We start from the raw sequence: 16,422 nt of genomic DNA on the forward strand, positions 1-16,422 counted from the left end.
GCGCATGCAGACCGGTACTTTCACTTCTTAGCCACGTGGGAGGTACCTGCACCCCTGCATGTTCTTCTACCCCGCCACGTGCTCCTGATCCGGCTATGGCGACGTGCAAGGTGCGTCCAACTTGGGACTACTTCTGACGGATGCTGCTATCTCTGCCTGTCTCTCGCTTCTCTGCGGTGAATCGGAAATCTGGCCATGGGCAAGTACATACCCAATGCCTTCAACCTCGCGGTTGTGGTCTATGTTGCCTTGGGATCCACAGCTTGCTCTTACGGTCTCGCCATACTTGGATCTACCATCGGACAGCCTTCGTTCTACAGTAGCCTAGGTCTTGCGGCTCAAGGTGAGCCCGGATACGACAAGACAGCCAACTGGATAGCTGCTTTCAATGGCGTCTCGAGCGGTGCTGCCTGCATTGGAGCAATTTTTAATTCGTGGTCCGCGAATGCGCTTTCAAGAAAGCATACGATACAGATCGGCGCTGTTATACTCAGCATTGGCGCCGCTCTCAATGCCGCTTCTGTCAGCGCGACAATGCTCGTCATTGGCAGACTTGTTGCGGGCTTTGGCATCGGAGTTCTGGTCACTTGCATCCCCATGTACCAAGCTGAAGTGTCCACACCGGAGACTCGAGGCTTTATGGGATCGATGCACAGCATAATGTTTGCTATCGGCTATATGCTATCGTCCTGGATCGGCTTCGGGGTGTACTTCATTTCTGCGTCTGGCTCTAGTTCCACTTTCCCATGGCGGTTCACTCTCGCTTTTCAGGCGGCTCCTGCACTCTTGCTTCTTGTCGGGTCATACTGGCTACCTTGCAGTCCGCGATGGTTGATGCAGAAGGGACGATTCGACGAAGCCGAGCAGGTTCTCAAGAGATTGCACACCCGTAAGGACGATACACATCATGAGCAAGCAGTCAAGGAGTACTACCAAATGAGGCGACAGCTCGAAGAAGATCGAAAGCTCAAGGACAGTATCAGTCATTTTGAGGTGTTCAAGACTCCTTCCAACAGGGAAAGAGCCGCTATCGCCGCAGCTATGATGTGGTTCAGCATGTTCACTGGCGTGCTCATCATCGCCAACTATGGTTTGTAGAGTCTTCGAAGAGTGCAGCGCAAAGCTCATATCACCACAGCTACGATCGTCTTCCAAAACCTCGGCATGACCGGCGCCATGCCCCTACTCCTCCTCGCGCTGTGGGTGACAGCCTCCTTCCCCGGCAACATCTTCACCGCCCTCTACATCGACCGCTTCGGCCGTCGAAAATTCATGCTAGTAGGCGCCGTCGGCCTCTCCATCGGTCTCCTATTCGAATACATCCTCCAAGCCCTCTACACCAACACAACCAACACCGCCGTCCAAAAGGCGGCCATCTTCTTTATTTTCTTCTTCATCGTGTTCTGGAGCTCTTGCTTCGATGCGACGCAGTACCTCTATATGGGCGGAGATATTCCCGACGGCGGTGAGAGGGCAGGGGACGGCCGTGGGGATGTTTAATCAGTATGCTGCGCAGGTTGCGATTGTGGTTGCGGGACCTATTGCCTTGGAGAGGATTGGGTGGAGGGTTTTTTGGTGTTGTTGGTGCCTACTGTGGTGTATATCCCTGTGATTTATTTTTTCTTTCCTGTATGTGCAATGTGACACGCGAGAGGAAGCGGTTGTCCTGATATCTATTGCAGGAGACTATGAATAGATCGCTGGAAGATATCAATGCTGAGTTTGGGGATGCAGTGGCTGTGCATTACTATGGCGCCACCGAGGCGGATGAGAAGGAGTATGCCCAAGCGCTTGACGCAGGGGAGGCTGACGAGGACCTGCGACGTGCTGCAGATGCCGCGGAAGGCAAGACTGAGATCGCAACGATCGAACAAGTGTCGAAAGCATAGACTTTCGACCTATTACCGAAGCTTACAATACGTAGTCTTAACAACATCTCAAATCTGGAGACATTCTGTGCATACAAATCGGACATTACAACAACAACCCAGCCCCCACGATCCCGACAGCCCCAGCCGGCATTAACACCTTCACAACCTCAACAACAGCAGAGCCGAGTGCCATACCAGACGACGTTCCCGAAGCCGTTGCTCCCGTCACGCAAGACGCAGATGGCGCAGGTAGCTTTTCAAGACCACCAGTAACCAAGACCTGTCCCATCCCCAGTTTTTCAAGGTCCGTAGTCGTCGTGGCATTCGCAGCGTACGACACGGTCGTCACATCCGGGATCCAAGCCGACACCCTGCCTGTGCACACCTTCGAGGTGATGGTGCTTGGCACTCCATGCAACGAGCACGTACTGCTCCCTGAAATCGTCCAAGTTGCAGTATCGCTGGTGGCGATCAAGTCGAAGTGGAGGTGGTAGAGGGAGGTGGAGAGCGTTACATGGGCCTGGAGAGCGTTAGGTGGCTGGTTAGGGGGTTGTTTTGTATGAAAAGGGGGATCTAGTCACTGACGAGACCACTGGGGAAGCGGGTGCCGTTTACGGTTGTGCAGATTTGCACGTCGCAGATGTCGACTGCGAGGGTTGTGGGGCCGCAGATGGGGGCTGAGACGAGGGAGACGGGGACGCGGGCGGAGAAGCCGGCGGAGATGGAGATGGTACGGGTGGGATTTGAGGTGGCGGTCGTGTTGTTGTTTGTGGCGAAGGTGCTGAGGATGAAGGTGAAGATGCTAAAGAGGAGGAGGAGTGGCATGGTGATGGGTTGTCGAAGCAGATGACTGGCTCTGGCTGGTAGTATGGCGCGATGGGCTATATGAGCAGTCTCTGTTTTGGTAGCACGACTTATGTTTGCTACGATAGCCTCCGTGCTCCTTGTTGTCGCAAGCAGGCGGCACAAGTGTACCAGAGTAATGTTTTGGATCTACGGACACTGCATGGTCGTTACCTTGGAGATCGCCCCCAGCGGTAGGCGTGATCATAGCCCGACTTCTTGAGGTGCAGGACTAGAATGCTAGGACACCGGCAGCCAGGACAGCTCCCACTGGCACCAGGATCTTGTGGACCTCAACGACAGCAATGGCCATGAGATTGGCTGTGTGTTGGGTTAGAGGTGGTGGTGGTGGTGGTGGTGGAGGAGGAGGTGGAGCTGTTGCTGGAGGCGGTAGCAGCACTGATTGTGAAGATGCTGGAGACAAGAAGGAGAAGGAGTGGCATGGTGATGCGTGGCTCAGAAGGATGACGGGCATTCACCCGACTTCTGTCAACCTGTTTACGCCCTTCACATAATAGCTGGAAGCCACCGGCATTCGGCCAAGGAACTGTGTCAGAGGGCCGTGGTCGGCCAACTCCACATCTACATAAAGAACGACGACCAGACTTCACGATACTGGTTTTCGGATGCTACTGACAAGATAGCTATTATGTCCGCAGAACCTCACGTGGTGATCATTGGGTACGTAATAAATTACCCTTCTTGCAGCGCAACACTGACAAAATTCAGCGCCGGTGTTGTCGGTCTTACCAATGCTGTCTTTTTAGCTGAGGCTGGCTACACGGTCACTGTAATAGCTGCGCATGTCCCTGGTGATAGCAGTGTAGAGTATACATCGCCATGGTATCTACAATCGGTGCCTGCTGGACAGGTATCGCACTGCTGACCGCCATGTAGGGCCGGCGCGCACTGGAGAACGCATGCTACACCTGATACACCTGAACAATGCGATTGGGATGCCCAGACGTTCGACTACTGGCGCCAGATACGCGAGGATGAAGAGCGTGATTCTGAGCTTCCTAAGAGTGGATTGAAGGCGAGCCACCCTACGTCTCACCAGAAGGTCATGGAAATTGACGTGGAACAACACAGGTGCAAGAATCCCTCCACTACTGGGACACCGAACTCAAAGAAGATTTATGGTGGGCAGCCGTAGTCCAAGACTTCGCGCAACTGTCTCTCTTCCACGACCCCATCTTGTTCATCAACCGCGACCGCCCAGCTCATGCCCCAGAGATAATCTGGGGCGCCACCTCCCGAGCTTGCTCCATTAATACTCCCCAATACCTCCTTTACCTCCAGGAACGCGCTCGTAAGAGCGGCACAATCGTCTTCAAATCCAAGCTTCCTACCGATGGCGGCTTCGAGAAAGCCCTCACCACAGCTGAAGGCATAGCTCGGGTCATTGGCAGAGCAAAAGTAGATTGCTTCGTGAATTGCACAGGCCTTGGAGCAATGAAGCTTTGCGCTGACGATAGAATGTTTCCAATCAGAGGACAGACAGTGCTTGTGAAAGGCGAGGCGAAAGCTACGCGAACACGCTATCACGCAGGCACCATTGGCTCTGGCACAAGTTCCTACTGCATCCCTCGGCCTGGATCCGGAACGACAATTCTTGGCGGGACCAAGGAGAAGGGGAATTGGAGTGAGAAAGCTGATCCGGAGACTACGAAGATTATCTTGGAGAGGTGTAGTTGGATGGTGCCGGAGCTTTTGACGGGGGGAAATGACGGGTTCGAGGTGATGAGTGCGCAGGCTGGGTTGAGGCCGGGGAGAGAGGGAGGGCCGAGGACAGAGAGGGAGGTTGTGGGCGGGAGGAGGGTTGTACATGCGTATGGACATGCCGGGGGAGGGTATCAGAATTCGGTTGGGTGTGCGAGGAAAGTGGTCAAGTTGGTGGAGGAGAGTGTTGGGACGTCGTCGATGGGGGTCGTGAGCGCGAGGCTTTGAGAAGAGGTGACTCTCGAGAATTCATCAGCTGTAATACCGGTATCAAGTGAAGCTTGTGGGTATCATGCTATGTCGCGCAGTGTCATCACTACCAGACCCAAGTGAAGCATTAGTGTATGGCATATAGAAACTGCAGGAACCATTGCCTTCATGAAGGTCCTATGGTGCAGCGGCTAGCACGTCTAACGCATAAGAGGGAGACAAGTACCGTATGGATCGCTTCGCTGGCCACGCCGGCAACCCGTTGATAGCACATTGCACTTTGGACTCAGAAGAGCTACGTTCGATTCGTAGTAGGGTCGAGTATCTCTTTGCACCTCATGATGCTTTCTTCAATCTACAGTTCCCCCTCCTTTTGCTTGAACGTGTCCTCCTCTCCTGCACGAGTCGGCACAAACGACTCGCCAAGAGCATAGTGCCTACTGGAGAGCAGGATGGCTAGCGGGTGCTCAGAGATGTTATTATAGAGACCATGCCAGCTGCCGGACGGGATCTGGGTATCACTCTGCTTGTGAGGACGATCTGGTCCGCTTCGGAAGGTATGACCCGGTGGAGGTTGGGCTCGAGCGGTTGCCTGCTAACATTAATAATTCATATCGGTGTACAGCTTGAGCTCGCTTGGGTGTGTGGGCTGGAGCCTGGAGAGATGCTCCCCCGGCTGAATCCATCCGGCAGTTCTTGACAGCTGCGTGCGATATTCTCCGCTCGTGGAGATGCCGAGCATAATGTGATCGCCATGCATTGCACGGCATAAGTGCGTGTTGTGTGATGGCAGCGACATGGAGGACAGATAGAAGTATGCAAGGTGCAACTTCTTCGGGTCCACTTCGGCCAACCTGACGACTTCCCCTCAGCACTCCTCCGCAAGAACATCAACATCAACATCAACACATGTACCTCGATCAGGCGGACGTCTTACGGTAGTCCTGTCCGCGCCCGTCCCATCTCGCGCTACCTCAAGCGCTGCTACGATGCTTGCTAATCACCACACGAAACGATGCACGCTGCATGCAGGTACGGCTGCCATCAGGAGCCGGCGTGCTTTGCCTAAACCACAAGCGCGACCGCAAGACCTAAGCTGCTCTTTCCGTCAGGATGGCTGGGCCCCTCGCATGTCTCTTGTAGGGCATGCGTCACTGATGAGATGCAGCTGGAACCGATGAGGCCCATATTGAAGTATATAAGTCGCTGCCACGCTGCATGGCAGGATGTAGGCTCTCTCTTGTACTTTGGCCTTTTGTTGAGATGCTCTGTGGGATACTGATACTTGCAGCCTTGGCTGTAGCAAAGCCAACGAAACACAACCCGCAGCCGTATCATAGCTCTTTGCAAGTGCGACACAGCTATGGTGCTGTGAATGGCGAGACGGCTTCGCCAGAAGTCGACCTTGGATACAGCATCTATCAGGGCTACCACAATGCCAGCACAGGCCAAGATGTATACAAAGGGTAGGGAACGACAAGGAAGAAGCTAGTTAGAGTTTCTAGCTGATCTGGTCCCAGCATTCGCTTCGCACAGCCGCCAACAGGATCTTTACGATGGCAAGCACCTCGACCACCCGCCGTGAACCGTACCGAGACCTTCGACGCAACGACTTTTCCAGCAGAATGTCCGCAAAACCCCAATTCCTCGGGCCGTATACAAGCCGTGAATCAGACTGGCACGTCGGAAGATTGCCTTTTCCTGAACGTGTATACACCCAGTAATGCTACTGAGCCCTTACCTGTCCACTTCTGGATTCACGGTGGCGGCTACGGGACTGGTAACGGCCAGCAGGACTTGCAGACATTCATCAACACGAATGGAAACCGATTTGTGGGCGTCATCATACAATATAGAGTAAGCATCACAGTCTCCGAACCGTGGTCCGTGCTAACGAGAGCATAGCTGGGTGCATTTGGCTTTCTATCCTCCGACGAAGTCTACCGGAAGGGCGTAGTGAACGCTGGAATTCTGGACCAGGTTCTGGCACTGCAATGGGTACAGTCGCATATCCACCTGTTCAATGGCGATTTTACGAGAGTCACAATAGCAGGCGAAAGCGCGGGCGCTGGATCAGTCATGTTGTTGGACATAGCATATGGCGGGACACTGGGCACGTCACTGTTCCAGAACAGCATCGCGGCAAGCCCGTTCTTGCCAATGCAATATGGGTACAAAGACTGGGTACCAACACAATCATACTACTCATTTGCTGCCCAGGCTGGATGCAACAGTATGCTACCATATGGCGCGAATGGCTCTCGACCAATCTTCGAGTGCTTACAAGAAGTCAGCTCCGAGGCGCTCATCAATGCTAGTGCTACGATTGCTCAGTCTGGCAACTTTGGCACCTGGGCCTTCCTTCCTGTCACGGACGGAACTTTGATACAGGATCTTCCAAGTCGCCAGCTCGGTCGTCGCGAGGTCAATGGAGAGAACATGTTTTCAGGCAACAACGCCAACGAGGGCGCCTACTTCGTACCACAGCATATCGACACAGAGGAAGATCTCCTAGCTTGGCTCCGCTTGACATTCCCTTTGTTCAGCACCAACGACATCGCCAAGATTCTATACTATTATCCTAGCAGTAACGCTTCAGTTGACAGCACCGCGCCGCTATTCGCAACCACCGGCGAAAGCAATCCTACTGCCGTCAATCAGAGCGTCTTGGCCACCGGACAGCAGCAGCGCGCGAACAACATCTATGCCGAAACCACGTTCATTTGCCCCAGCTACTGGCTCGCTGGGGCGTACTCCAGAAATGGCGGCTCTGCATACAAATATCAGTTCTCTGTGGTCCCAGGCTTGCACGGCGACGAGATCAACGCATGGGCCAATGCTCCAGACAACGAGACGTTGACGCAACCGCACAGTCGTGATCTGGCCACAGCCTTCTCCCAGATGTATGGCAACTTTGTCATCCACTCGAACCCTTCAGTCTCGAACGCCGTTGCGAATGGCTTGACCGATCCTTTTGATGCGGCAGCGAGCAATGCTGCTGCCGCGTGGCCGCCATACAGCATCGAAGCGCCGTTCCAGATCGATGTCAAAACAACTTGCGGTGAGAATAGGATCTCGATTGGGCAAGTCGGGTCTGCGGATCGCTTTTACTGTGCTGGGGCCGGTACGTATAATGACTTTAGGAAGGTGAATGCTTATACGTGGGAGGGCGGCAGGGGTGTCAGGTGTGACTCCTGGAAGTCTGTGGGCGAGATTGTGCCGGAATAGATAGATACACAGAGTCATAGATATGTGCATAATAACGATAACCCCTGTTAGAATAGAAGGCAAGAATATGCTCGAGTGACATATTCCGTACAATCGATGAGCAAGGGTTCGGCCGACTTTTGCCGAGGTGTGCAATCGCAACATCCACCCAAGCAACTTCCATTGTCTCGCGGTAACAACGACATCTATCGCATCATAGATTGAGTATCCATACTCGACAGTCTGATCGCCATCATAATGCCAACAAGAATCCTCATAGTCGGTGCCGGCGCCATCGGAGCATTCTACGGATCCCGACTCGCCTGTGCCCCCAACACCGCCGTCTCAGCCCTCTGCAGGTCCAATTTCAAAGCCGTCAAAGCCAACGGCTTCAAAGTGACGTCTCCAAAATATGGCGAACAAGTCTTTCGACCGGAACATGTGTTCAGTTCACCCGACGAGGCACGGAAGGCGAACATCAAGTGGGACTATCTCCTAGTGGCGACGAAGGCATTGCCGGACGTGAGCGATGATAGTGCCCTTATAGAGGGTCTTGTGAGCGATGGGACGAGTATCGTTTTGGTGCAGAATGGGCTCGGTGTAGAGGAGCCTTACCAGGAGCGCTTCCCGAAGGCGTCGATTCTTAGTGCTGTGACGATTGCGTCTGCGGCACAGCCTAGCCATGGTGTAATTCAGCATAATCGCTGGACGAGGATTTCCATAGGGCCTTATTTACCGCACTTGGATCATGGAGGAAGTGGTGCTGCGCATGGCGATAAGGTTGCGATTGAGAAGAATAATGCATTAGTGGGACTATTACAGGAAGTCGGGATCAACGATGCAGAGTCCTACGATCATGCCGCTCTACAATTCGTAAGATGGCACAAAATCGCCATCAACGCCGCCATGAATCCCAGCTCTGTCCTCTCGGGCGGTTGTGGAAACCAGGAAATGTCCCTGGACCCTGAGCTCTCGCGACATCTGGAAGGGATCATGAAAGAGGTTCTGGAAACTGCACCGAAGGTTCTTGGCAAGCCGCTGCCGTCGAAGTTGGCGAGTGCTGAGCAGATTTTGAACTCCACGAAGAAGAATTCGAGTGGGAGTAAGCCAAGTATGTGGCTGGATTGGGAGAAGGGGAATAAGATGGAGTTGGAGGTGATTCTGGGTAATCCGATCAGGATTGCGAGGGAGAAGGGGTTTGAGATGCCGAGGTTACAGACTATGTATGCGTTGATCGTCAAGGCGCAGGAGAATAGAGATAAGGCCAAGGAGAGTAAGCTGTGAGGTCGGGGGCGCAAGGGGGACGACGGATTCTAGCCATAACACTTATACATGCCTCAGAGCAACCCATCAAGGCAGCCGTCTATTCTTCGTAAATACCCCGCGCATTATGCTACATGAACACATTCTCACCTAACCCTCACACTTTGCAAATACCTCGTGTTCCTCAGCACCCACCCACCAACAAGAGCAGCAGTCCCCAGCGCTCCCATCACCATCAAAGCCCTATCACTAACCGCCGTCTCCTCCTTCACGCGTCCAACATGTATCTGCTTCCTCTGCACCTCCTCCTTCCCATCCCCTTCCACAGTATACTCCTCAAACTTCACATCCTCGACCATCTTCTGATACTCCACCACAGTCCGACTCCAATTATTCGTAATAATTCCCTTCTCATTCTTATACCAACTCTGACAATTTGGATCGTTGAACGTGCTATTTTGCAACTCCTTCTGAATCATGGCGTTGTACGCCTCCATCGGCTCATTGCGAGGCGTAATGCTGATGGCTCTACCATTCTTCCTCGCGTCCAGGACTGGCGAGATCAAGCCGTTGATGTAGCGCGACTGTGCTTCGATCATGAGGATAATACTGTTATGGCCGAGGTTCGTATTAGGGCCATAGAGCATGGCGAAGTTGGGCATTTCGGAGACCGTGATGCCGTAGAAGGCTTGCGCGCCGTCTTTCCAGACTTCGCCGATGGGGAGGTTGTTTTTGCCGGTGAGTTTGATGGGGTGCATGAAGTCGACTGTTTTGAAGCCTGTAGCGCAGACGAGGAGGTCGTAGTCTTCTCGTGCTGGGACGGGGTAGCCGTTTGGATCGTGGACTTTGACGGCGTGGCCGTCTATGCTGGAGATGGGCCGTGTTTCAAGGGTCACGTTGTCTTGACCTATGGCTGGGAAGTAGTCGTCGCTGATGATGATGCGTTTGCAACCCAGTTGGTATTTTGGTGTGAGCTTCTCGTGTAGGTCTGGACGGTTGGGGAGTTGTTCTTCGAGCATCTGTTTCGACATCTGTGCGAACAATTTGGAGGTGTCCGAGTTGGCGTCTGCAACAAAACCATGCGTCCACTCTCGAAAGTCCATCAAAGCCGCTCGTTTACGGGCCATGACGCCCGGCACGTACTTGTAGATGTTCCTCCAAGTCGCACTCACTGGAGCGTCCGCACGAGGGACGACCCAATTCGGTGTTCGCTGAAAGACTGTGACATGGTCGGCGACCTTTGCTAGCTCAGGCAGAATCTGAACGGCAGTGCATCCTAGGCTGTTATTAGAACCCCCCTCTCGTGCTGTCCTCGAGCCAACGTACCATTTCCCACCAACGCAATCTTCTTTCCAGTAACATCATAACTCCAGTCCCACCTCGCCGAATGCATCTTCTTTCCCTCGAACTTCTCGATTCCCTCAATCTCTGGCCACTGTGGTACATTGAGTTGCCCAACAGCGCTGACCAAGAAATCTGTCTTGATCTCATACTCTGGGTTGTACTCCGCCTCTTTACTTCCAGACGCAGTCTTGACATTGACTCTCCACTTCTTCTCACTCTCATCCCATGTTGCGTCTTTCACTTCGGTATTGAACCTGAAATGCTGGAGGAGCTTGTACTCTTGTGCTACGCGCTGAAGATATGCGAGGATCTCTTCTTGGCCCGGGTATTCCCTAGTCCAATCCGGATTTTGAGCGAAGGAGTAGCTATAAAGCTGAGACCAGACATCGCAACAGCAGCCGGGGTACTTGTTGTCATTCCTGTAAAGCGGTCAGAGCATTATCCGATGAAATCGCAGACTGTACTGCATACCATGTGCCTCCCAGACCAGCACTTTTCTCCAAGATGATGAAGTTTCGGCATTTATTGCGCTTGAGTAGATCAATAGCAACACACATGCCACTGATTCCACCGCCTATGATCACTACCGCTGCGTTTGCATGGTTCTTGTTGCCGATAGGCACTTCGGGCCACGCGAGGTCTCCGGCCATGGTGACTGCAGTACGACGACGAGAAGCTGTGCGGTGGCTTGTATGGTAGATGTATCGATTGATGAGCTACAGGCTGCAGACAACAGAAAAGCGTTCTTGCGTACAGAGGAGAAGGAAGGAACGAGCTTACTCGATGACCATCTGTCAAGCCTCATCAGAGGAGCTGGAAGCTGTGCATCCTCGGGTGCTCTGCATGGCGACCATGCCGTATCCGCAGTGGTAGTGCTACTATGAGAAGCCAAGCGCCTATGAGGTGTGCCATCGAGAGGGGAGAGATGTGTGAAGTGCGGAGAAGGTGGGGACATCACGCTCGGGTGAGGTCAACGGAGTTCCGGGCAGGGCACACTGTACGCTGCATGACTCGTGATGTAGACGCCCTTATTGGCTACCCTTGGCTGTCGATTAATCAGCAGCAGCGCGAACGATAAGGAGCGGTTTTAGGACATTCAGGTCCTCATTGAGAAGATCCTGTATCATTGACAACATGCCCTATGTGTCGGCTCATTGGTGGACTTCCTCCCGGATCGCCACCATTAGCGCTCTTCGTTCATGCGTGCCACAGAGCGTCTTGGACCTCTTACCGCTCCAGAAAAGTGTTGATATCAAGGTATCAAACCCCCTGCTGTCGACGCCACTTCTCCCTCCATCCAGGGAAGGAAGGCGACTCATCCAGAGTATGAGGGTCCCAGTCCTTCTCAATCAATCCCTTCTCGAGCTGCTCCTTCTCATACACCTCAAGAGCCGGGATCGTGACATGATCAGTCTGATGCCCTTTGTACGCCATCAAGTTCTCCCTCCCTTCCTTCAGCAGTTTCAGCAGCAGACTCGGGATGTAGGGTTCATCCCTAAGCTCCGTTGCTGGTGTCAAGAGACACTTGAAGTTGAACACTATCGCTCCAGATAACGGGAGTCGCCGCAGAGTCTGCCAGTCTACTCGAAGGTGTACTCGATCAATTGTAAGGTCCGGATCCTGTTCACCGTGTGAGGGAAGGCATTCGTCTAAAGGCAGATACATTGGCTTGTCGACTTCGAGGCCCCAGGACCCTCGCTGTATTGGTTTGTCAGTCGGCATCTTTGCAAAGAATCGGTCCATCAAGAACTGCATCTTCTCCTTGTAATCCGGCACTGGAGTGTGGATCTCGTGTAGTTGGAGTCCAATCTTTGAGCCTAGGTCCCAGCCCAGACTGCCCATGATGATCCCTCCCCGGAAGCTATAAAGACCAGTCTCGGGACTGCGGGTCATGATTGCAAAGTCTTCTGGGATGTTGTTTAGAAGGAAGTCCATTGGTTGGGTCGACTTGAGATCCGTTGTAGTACCTAGGATCTCGTTTTGAAAAGTCATAGTCTACTGGTCTAGGTAAAAGAGATTAGGATAACGAGCACACAAGAATTGTAGGGCCATCTCCATCAACTCTTTGGCGGCCAATTCGCACCCGGGAAGTGTCTGCAGAACTCTCGGGCCACGTTCTCCAAACAATGCTTGGCGATATTTGATGGTCTCTCCATAGTCGCGATTCAGCTCGAACCACCAGTCAGGTTCCATCTTTGACAGGGCTGGCAGTATTGCCAGGGACAAAAATACTTGAGAAGTGCAAGACGGCGCGCTTACACATGTTCTGGAAGTAACCCCATCTGAACGGTCTATAGGGTCGTGGCAAAGCATGGTCGATCTTGAAGTTCGTGTAAGCCTTTGGCAGTGGAATGCCGCTGAGTCGGGCATAGTCGGGTAAGTCTCCTAACAACTCGATGTCTTCCACACTGAAGCCAGTCGCTGTGACATGATCACCCATATGCTCTGGATCAATCGTCTTCCGCTCAGGCGTAAGTTTGATGTGTCCTGTGCCTCGCTCATCGACTTCCGGGTTTCAATTTGAGCCTGGCAACGATGCTTGCGCGTGTTCACCAACCAGAAGGTATCTTCGGCTGGGAGGGAATGAATTCCTCGGCGAAGCTTCCCGCGTCTTCTCGTGCGATCGTTGTTTCTGCATCATCGATGTCGGCTTCCGTGACGATGCTCCATGATGACTAGACCGATACGAGAGGACCCGGGCTCTGTTCACGACACTTTGCCAGCCTTTATTAGCAGCGACCAACGGTCGTGCTCACGGTCGCCACCGCGACGAATAAACCAAGCGTTGACAGCATGTCCGAGCTCAGCATTGAAGCGGCAGTCAATCAAGGTACTTGATCAAAGATCTATGCCAGACTTTAACAGATCGCTGAGCATGTTTTGATTGTTTCAAGATCTAGCAGCTTCTAAGCTGATGACCACAAGCTGCTAGGTAGAGCATAAAGCTTGGACGCGAGCCTTTGCGATCAGGTCAGCTACTCAGGCGCGCAGTGATACGCCGTGTGTATCCATCCAATGAGAGAGAGAGAGAGAGAGAGAGAGAGAGAGAGAGAGAGAGAGAGAGAGAGAGAGAGAGAGAGTAGTATCATGTCTTCGTTCGCGCTTGCTATTAGAACGCTGCACCTTCATGCATGATGATGGAGCAATTCGCTCTAAGATGCATGAGATAGCTTGGCCGTGCCAAGATAGCGTGAACCTCCCAGAAACGGCCATCACGTGGCCATATTGTCGCAGCTGCCATGCGTCTGTCGGAGGTCGCAGACGCGATTTGTATCGATTCTCAAGACCTCAAGCCGGCTTTTCGCTGGTAGTCGTGAAGCATCTTACGGTCTGTGAAGCTATCGGCCGGCTCCCATGTTGGCTTTGCGTACCCTTTCCACTTCGTCTGATATAGCATGGCTATGGGCTTGCCGGGGTGCGTTCGCGGATCGGATTTCTGATGGGCCAAGATGCGTTCAACTTCATAAGCCTCCTCATCCTCCTCGTCTTCGTCTTCGTCTTCATCGTCATCTTCTGATGCGGTGTCTGCTTTCTGGGGCGCAGCGGCAGTCTTGAGGAACGGTCTGATATCGGCTTTGCCTTTGGCGGTTGCCTCCTTCTTCTGCATGTTAGTCACCAAGGTAGAGATCTGAGTCTTCTCTGGTTGATCCAAGCCGGCATGCTTTCGATATGATGCGATGACACCAACATCGGGAAAGCTCTCTGCGGGCTCCCATGTGGGATCAGGAAAGCCTTCCCACTTTGTCTTGTAGAGCAGAGTCGATTCTTTGCCAGGGTGGCTTCGTGGATCGCTCCAATGGTGATCAAGAATGGACTCGACAATGTACTCATCTTCATCGAGGTCATCTTCTTCCGTGTCCTCCTCCACCCCCTTCGCTGTCTGAGAGCCAGTTGGGTTCATGATGCTGGTCTTCCCTGGCGTGGGCATCTTCTTGACCTGGGCGGCACTGCTCGACGACGAGCTCTCGTCCGAGCTTACCTTTTCTTCACCTGGCTTCTTCGATGATTTCAAGAACGAAGCTAGCGTAATTGGTTCCGGCGAAGAGTCTGCTCGAGAAGACGCAGCAGCTGATGAGACTGCTGACTTATGGTTCGGCTGCATCATAGATGTCTTGCCAGTCGGAGTTGGTTTGGTGGGTGATGGGCGTTGCAACTGATCTTCCGACTCATCTAAGCTAGAAGAGTTTAGCTCCGCGACAATGTTGCTCGACTTTGATGATGATGTAGGCTGCTTTCCGTCGGCATTCGTGAATGATCGAAGTGGATCAACAGATTGTGCTCGGGGGTCGGAAGATGATGCTGATGCCGATGCCAGTCTAGGACGTTTCGCTTCTGGCTCACGAACGATACTCGACCGCCTCATGGACTCCACACTTGCATTACCAGCGCCACTTCCACGTCGTTCGTCTTCTGCTTTGGGGTCGTAGCGCCAACCAAGCGGCATCAACTCCCCTGTTATCGGATGTCGTCTGCGGCGTGGACGCTTATACGGCACGCCAAGTGCGAGCTCCTCGTCAAGCTCGTCTCTGTTTCTCGATCCGGATTGCTGTGGTTCTGGATCCAGAGGTAGCAGCGCTCCAGTATGAGGGTCACGCTTCCTACGTCTGCGCTTGGGAGGTTCGGGTAGTCCAGCCTGCGTTGTCGCCGGTGCAAGTTGCTCCCCTCCAGAGCTGCTTTCAAGATCCGCAGCCCCTTCGTCCTCATCACCACTCAATGGCATGAGTTCGCCTGTAAGCGGATCGCGCTTCCGACGTTGACGCTGCTTCATCTTCTTGAACATGTGCTTGTAGGTGGGGCGAGCGCGACCATATTTACCAGCGTCCACGGGTTCTTGGGGTTCTGCGGGATCGTCGTCCAGGTCCTGGAAGATCACAACACCCTTCCGTTGAGCTCTGAGCTTTCGCCGCTCCAGCTTGCGTTCAGCCTCTGCATTTGCTGCCTCCTGGACAATTCTGTCCATCTCGATTTCTTCTTCGAATTGCTGTGTCTCGAAACGTTCCAGTTCGTATGGAGATACATAGTCCAGAACCTCGTCTATGCCGATGTCGTCCACAGTCATACGGCCGATCTCTATGGAGTACGCGACTTTGTCTGGTGTTGCGACTCGACCTGTGATCTTTGCTTGGCGAGGTGCATGATCTGACAGTCTGATCGGAAGTGGTGCATCGTGGTAATATCTAGGCTGGTAGCGTGATTTTGTAGGTGGTCGCGCTGGCGATGTGAGTGGCCGCTCCGGTGATGCGCGATACACCGGTATGGCAAGTCCAGTGATGGGTGGCATTGTGGCGGATGCAATGAGGTGTATGTCGATACTTGGCCGACTGTCTCACGATTGACGGAGGACCATATTCTCCCGAAGCACGTTTCAGGAGAAGAGCAATCGCACGATGTCAAAGAAGAAGTGCGCGGCAAATGTTCTTTCCAACATTGAAGTTGACATGGATGGAAGTGAAGGCGAAGAGCAAGAGTGAGTGATTGCTAGCGCGACTGACATCCTCAGAGGCTCAGACCATCACGGTGATGCCAAGGCTATGGGGTCTGGGTCTGGGTCTGGGTCTGAGCTGTCACAGCCAACTCAACTCACGGCACTTGGGCATTTGCAGGCATTTCGCGAACAATCATGCCTGCGGCAATGTTCATGACTGACTGTGTGGCGACTCTTGGGAGCTCACTGGTCAACGGTGTTGAACATGAACTTCATTGGTCTCAATCACTGTCACGCTACGCAATGTCTGTAAGGTCCGGACCCGAGTCGATCGCACCGAGTCCGACGTACATATCACGCCGTCTATGCAAAGGGACCGAAGTGCATTGGCATTGGCATTGGCACGTCTCTAACGGCCGAACCGCGAGCTTTTCTGTGATACTGTACAGTATTGACCTGTCATTACCTCCTAGTCCATCCTCCTCGAAGCCGTCTACAATCTCAAGCAAACCCTCCAACGCCATCGCTTCCCAAAAC

General features: G+C 53.2%; 9 protein-coding genes across 9 annotated transcripts; 4 read left to right on the forward strand and 5 right to left on the reverse strand.

The window, feature by feature from the left end:
* Nucleotides 1–195: 195 nt before the first annotated feature.
* On the forward strand, nucleotides 196–1,889 carry CLAFUR5_05839 (Sugar transporter STL1; the record flags this gene model as incomplete). Its single annotated transcript, XM_047904987.1, has 4 exons — nucleotides 196–1,090; nucleotides 1,139–1,486; nucleotides 1,517–1,629; nucleotides 1,683–1,889. The coding sequence occupies 4 exons, from the start codon at nucleotides 196–198 to the stop codon at nucleotides 1,887–1,889; spliced, it is 1,563 nt and encodes a 520-aa protein (XP_047761693.1).
* An 85-nt stretch (nucleotides 1,890–1,974) lies between these two features.
* Nucleotides 1,975–2,696, reverse strand: CLAFUR5_05840 (uncharacterized protein; the record flags this gene model as incomplete). Its single annotated transcript, XM_047904988.1, has 2 exons — nucleotides 1,975–2,391; nucleotides 2,457–2,696. The coding sequence occupies 2 exons, from the start codon at nucleotides 2,694–2,696 to the stop codon at nucleotides 1,975–1,977; spliced, it is 657 nt and encodes a 218-aa protein (XP_047761981.1).
* A 667-nt stretch (nucleotides 2,697–3,363) lies between these two features.
* On the forward strand, nucleotides 3,364–4,664 carry CLAFUR5_05841 (D-amino-acid oxidase; the record flags this gene model as incomplete). The annotated part of the gene is made up of 4 exons (XM_047904989.1): nucleotides 3,364–3,395; nucleotides 3,444–3,557; nucleotides 3,612–3,750; nucleotides 3,807–4,664. The coding sequence occupies 4 exons, from the start codon at nucleotides 3,364–3,366 to the stop codon at nucleotides 4,662–4,664; spliced, it is 1,143 nt and encodes a 380-aa protein (XP_047761980.1).
* A 1,200-nt stretch (nucleotides 4,665–5,864) lies between these two features.
* Nucleotides 5,865–7,874, forward strand: CLAFUR5_05842 (Carboxylesterase 1E; the record flags this gene model as incomplete). The annotated part of the gene is made up of 3 exons (XM_047904990.1): nucleotides 5,865–6,112; nucleotides 6,167–6,503; nucleotides 6,552–7,874. 3 exons carry the CDS (start codon nucleotides 5,865–5,867, stop codon nucleotides 7,872–7,874), a joined length of 1,908 nt encoding a protein of 635 aa, XP_047761983.1.
* Nucleotides 7,875–8,111: 237 nt separating this feature from the next.
* Nucleotides 8,112–9,137, forward strand: CLAFUR5_05843 (uncharacterized protein; the record flags this gene model as incomplete). Its single annotated transcript, XM_047904991.1, has 1 exon — nucleotides 8,112–9,137. One exon carries the CDS (start codon nucleotides 8,112–8,114, stop codon nucleotides 9,135–9,137), a length of 1,026 nt encoding a protein of 341 aa, XP_047761982.1.
* Nucleotides 9,138–9,262: 125 nt separating this feature from the next.
* On the reverse strand, nucleotides 9,263–11,110 carry CLAFUR5_05844 (FAD-binding monooxygenase ktnD; the record flags this gene model as incomplete). The annotated part of the gene is made up of 3 exons (XM_047904992.1): nucleotides 9,263–10,392; nucleotides 10,443–10,879; nucleotides 10,932–11,110. 3 exons carry the CDS (start codon nucleotides 11,108–11,110, stop codon nucleotides 9,263–9,265), a joined length of 1,746 nt encoding a protein of 581 aa, XP_047761985.1.
* Nucleotides 11,111–11,720: 610 nt separating this feature from the next.
* Nucleotides 11,721–12,452, reverse strand: CLAFUR5_05845 (uncharacterized protein; the record flags this gene model as incomplete). Its single annotated transcript, XM_047904993.1, has 1 exon — nucleotides 11,721–12,452. One exon carries the CDS (start codon nucleotides 12,450–12,452, stop codon nucleotides 11,721–11,723), a length of 732 nt encoding a protein of 243 aa, XP_047761984.1.
* A 3-nt stretch (nucleotides 12,453–12,455) lies between these two features.
* CLAFUR5_05846 (uncharacterized protein) lies at nucleotides 12,456–12,900 on the reverse strand (the record flags this gene model as incomplete). The annotated part of the gene is made up of 2 exons (XM_047904994.1): nucleotides 12,456–12,664; nucleotides 12,720–12,900. 2 exons carry the CDS (start codon nucleotides 12,898–12,900, stop codon nucleotides 12,456–12,458), a joined length of 390 nt encoding a protein of 129 aa, XP_047761986.1.
* Nucleotides 12,901–13,740: 840 nt separating this feature from the next.
* On the reverse strand, nucleotides 13,741–15,741 carry CLAFUR5_05847 (uncharacterized protein; the record flags this gene model as incomplete). Its single annotated transcript, XM_047904995.1, has 1 exon — nucleotides 13,741–15,741. The coding sequence occupies one exon, from the start codon at nucleotides 15,739–15,741 to the stop codon at nucleotides 13,741–13,743; it is 2,001 nt and encodes a 666-aa protein (XP_047761836.1).
* Nucleotides 15,742–16,422: the final 681 nt, after the last annotated feature.

Source organism: Fulvia fulva, chromosome 5 (assembly GCF_020509005.1).
Source record: "Fulvia fulva chromosome 5, complete sequence".
In the NCBI taxonomy this organism is placed as follows: domain Eukaryota; kingdom Fungi; phylum Ascomycota; class Dothideomycetes; order Mycosphaerellales; family Mycosphaerellaceae; genus Fulvia; species Fulvia fulva.